Here is a 3,687-nt window from a genome sequence, read left to right as displayed (position 1 = left end):
TTCTTTCTTTCTTTCTTTCTTTCTTTCTTTCTTTCTTTCTTTCTTTCTTCCTTTCTTTCAGCCTTCCTGTACAAAATGACTACTATGGAAATGTTTTACATGATTGCACATGTATAACCAATATTAGATTGCTTACTATCTCAAGGAGCAGGGAGGGGGAAAAGGGAGAGAGAGAAATTTGAAACTCAAAACCTAAAAAAAAATAAATGTTAAAAAGTTGTTTTAACATGTAATTGGGGGAAAACAAAATATTATATATTTTAAAAAAATTTTTAAAGTGATTGTGACTTACCAGTCTATTAGGGGTGATGGGGAGTATTGGTTTCACAGGGATGCTTGCCACCTGCAGATTTGGATCTAAAAGGTGAAATGGCAAAGAACTCTAAGATCAATAGACATCACAAAGCAAAAGAATAAACTTGTCAAATAATCCTCTCCAAACCTGGAGACATTGGACCCAATATTGAAAGAATCTCCATAGTTATATACTAGAATGCCTAAAAAGGACAGGGGCCATGACATTGAGCTACTGTCTATTTTATTTATTGTCATGTTGATCTGGGCAATGATAGAAGTTTTGCACATTCAAAAAAATCTTTTCCTAAGGAAAAACAAAACTTCACTATCCTTGTTTATATCCAACTTCTGCGACATTCACAGAACTCAGAACACAGCGTAGGGGGTCTAATCTAGGCCTGCTGTACTTCGGGTAATAGACAAATTTTAATCCTAAAGGTATACAGACTGCTTTGGGAATGAAGAACAGTTACATGGATTACCAGGCATGATTTTTGCATCTCTCTTACACTTATTTGTGAGTTATTCAAATTGCCACCACAACAGAAGAGGCTTTTTGAGATATCAGTTACGTTATTTTTGCATTACATATTGCTGTTGGTTGTTATCAAGCCTGCTTCCCATTGCCCATTCCCCAGCTTAGAAGCAATTCTGTGTTTCAGTGGATAAAGCACTGGGTCTGGAGTCAGGGAGACATGAATTCAAATATGGCCCCAGACACTTACTAGATATATGATCCTGGACAAGTCACTTAACTTGATTGCCTCCCAAAAGATCTTAAGTTCCTGTGTTCAACCAGTTACCAAACCATGTTGTTTCTTTTTCCACATCTCTTGCATACATTATGTTTTCTATACTCATAAGCCACCAATATAGTTCAGAACTTCGTTATTTTTCACCTGGACTATTGGAAGATTTTTTTACTCCCCCTGCCTTAAATCTCTTCCCACTCCCACCCAGATGTCTGTCTTCTGCAGGAGGCCTGTCCCAGTCTCCCTCCCCAGGTACTTCTGCCTTTCCTTCTAAAGTCATTTTCCATCTACTCTGTATACGCACCTTGTATTTAGGTAAATATATTTTAACTTATTCATGTAATTATTAGTATCTATAAATATTTATAAACATAAATATAAGTACTTATAATAGTTATGTTAGTAGACCTATTTATGTGTCTCCTCTATAGTCCCTGGGCAGGGAATTTCCCTTTTTTTGTATCTCCAGTGCTTAGCACAGTGACTGGAACATAACAAGTGCTTAATAAATGCTCATTAACTATTTGATTGACCATACATCTAAAGGATGTATTCCTGGATGTATTCCTTTTTGAAAGGAATCCTAGAAATCATCTAGCATAAACCCCTGATTTTACAAATGAAGACAATGACCCAAAGAGGACAATGACTTGTCCCAAGGTGTCGGTGTTTGAGCTAAACTGACTATAAATTCATTGACCTTGCCACTGTGCACTTTCCCCCAATCTCCATTCTATAGAAGGGAAACTGAGGCTGAGAAAGGTTAAATGATTTGCCCAGGGTCATTTCTAGGGTGTGTCGGATACAGAACGTGGGGCTTTTTGACTCCAAATCTTGTATGTCTTCACTATATGATGAACATATCCAAACCGTTTGATCAATGTTGTTGTTGCTGTTTCTTTCTGTCTTTGTCTCCGTCTCTCTCTTTCTCTCTTTGTCTCTGTCTCTCTGTCTCTGTTTCTCTCTGTCTCTCTGTCTCTGTCTCTCTGTCTGTCTCTCTCTCTTTCTCTCCCCCCTCTCTCTGTCTCTTTCTCTCTGTCTCTTTCTCTCTTTGTCTCTGTCTCTGTCTCTGTCTCTCTCTGTCTCTCTCTGTTTTGGCACCAGATCGGCATTAACTAAGGATGACATTTCTTTCTAATCAAATTGCGTGAAGGGATCTCCCTTACATTCCTCCCACAGGGTGCATCCAGGAGCCTCCTTACAACTCTGCTGGCAACAAAGGAACCTGCCATCTGTGAAGAATCCGCTGTGGTACTTGATGAGCAGGTGGGCGTTTCCTCTTATCTCTGAAGGGCAGACAGGAAAGTCAGACTTAAGATAAGCTCAGCTGGGAAGGACGAACACATCCAACAAGTGTTATTATTACAGAACAGTGACAATCACACCCCACTAGTGCAACATCAGGTGGCCTCAGCAGATGCATGTTGTAAACCTAAGTTATATCCTTATACCAGTATACAATACTACATAGCCATGTAATAATAGTAATAATAATAATAATAATAATAATATTCATCTAGTGCTTACTGTGTGTCAGGCATTGTGGTGTTTTACAAATATTATCTCATTTGATCCTCACGACAATCCTGCCAGCTAGGTACTATTATTATTCCCATTTTACAGATGAGGAAAGTGAGAAAAATAGAGACTAAAGTGAGTCTGCCCAGGGTGATATGGTCAGTATGCATCAGAGGTGGGACTAAACCTTGGTCTTTCTGACTCTGAAGATAGCTCTCTAGATGGCCTCTCAGCTTTTCCTGGTGCTCTTCGCAAATGTACCTATTTTAAATATCTGAAAATTCAACTCCCTGTGGCACCTACAATAAATGCTTCTTTATTTTGTGATTTGCAAATTACAGCAATCTATCAACAAGCATTTAATTAGCCTCTACTCAGTGTCAGACACTGTGCTAGGCCTTGGGGATGCAAAGACAAAAAAAGAAAGATTTCTAGGAGTAAAGCAGTGACTTGCTCGAACTCTCCCCCAAACCCCTCCACATACCTATAAAAAAATGACTCTAAACAAATTCTAAAGCAGCAGAACCCACAAAAAGACAAAGCGAAACAAATTTCCAGCCCAAGATAGCCTGGATGGTTGATCGGAAAGGTATATCATGCCAGGCTGGGAGAGAAGCGCAGTTTGGCGTGGGCGCAAAGGCCGCAGAGACCCTGGAGCAGGCCTCAGAGGACTGAATCGCAGGCAGCTGTGGCGGTTTCCAGACTTCTCAATCCATGAATGCCAAAGACAACTTGGAAGGTCAGTGGGAAAAGTCTGTGACTGTGGTGAGAGAAGGAGCTAGGTCTCAGTCAAAAGTCCTGAGCGCAGCCCAGGGCCCAAGGCAGCAGCTGCCTCCTGAGCTTCTGGCCCACAAACCGAGGTTGGAATCAACTGGCTGATCAGAGGGGGATTGCAGGGATTTCTCTGCTGGTGCAGGATTCTCTTGCTTTGCCTGTGCTTGGATCTGACTCACAGTTCTGGGTGGCGGTCCTGGGGTGAGGAGGAGCACTGGCGTGGTGGAGCTTATAGTGGCTGAGGAGAAGAAATCCTCCTCATAGTTCCAAGACAGAGAAGAGTACTCATAGACCAGAGCACCGTCCAGGAAAGAAGTAAACCCCTTGCCCTTGATCATACTACCTT

The 3,687-nt window shown here is 41.1% G+C and overlaps 1 protein-coding gene across 2 annotated transcripts in view; it reads right to left on the bottom strand.

Moving 5' to 3' along the window:
* The window catches only part of BMX (BMX non-receptor tyrosine kinase), a 77,483-nt gene that overhangs the window by 48,705 nt on the left and 25,091 nt on the right, over positions 1–3,687 (bottom strand). For both annotated transcript variants that reach the window (XM_027835364.1, XM_027835365.1), the window contains exons 5-6: positions 2,216–2,335; positions 293–357 (exon numbers count right to left, since the gene is read on the bottom strand). In XM_027835364.1, the coding sequence (XP_027691165.1) occupies positions 293–357; positions 2,216–2,335 (185 nt within the window). The remainder of the gene's footprint in view (positions 1–292; positions 358–2,215; positions 2,336–3,687) is intronic.

This window comes from Vombatus ursinus, unplaced genomic scaffold (assembly GCF_900497805.2).
Source record: "Vombatus ursinus unplaced genomic scaffold, bare-nosed wombat genome assembly UNPS02014814.1, whole genome shotgun sequence".
Classification (NCBI taxonomy): Eukaryota; Metazoa; Chordata; class Mammalia; order Diprotodontia; family Vombatidae; genus Vombatus; species Vombatus ursinus.
The sequence above is the reverse complement of the archived record's forward strand: the minus strand, read 5'-3'. Positions and strand labels throughout refer to the sequence as shown.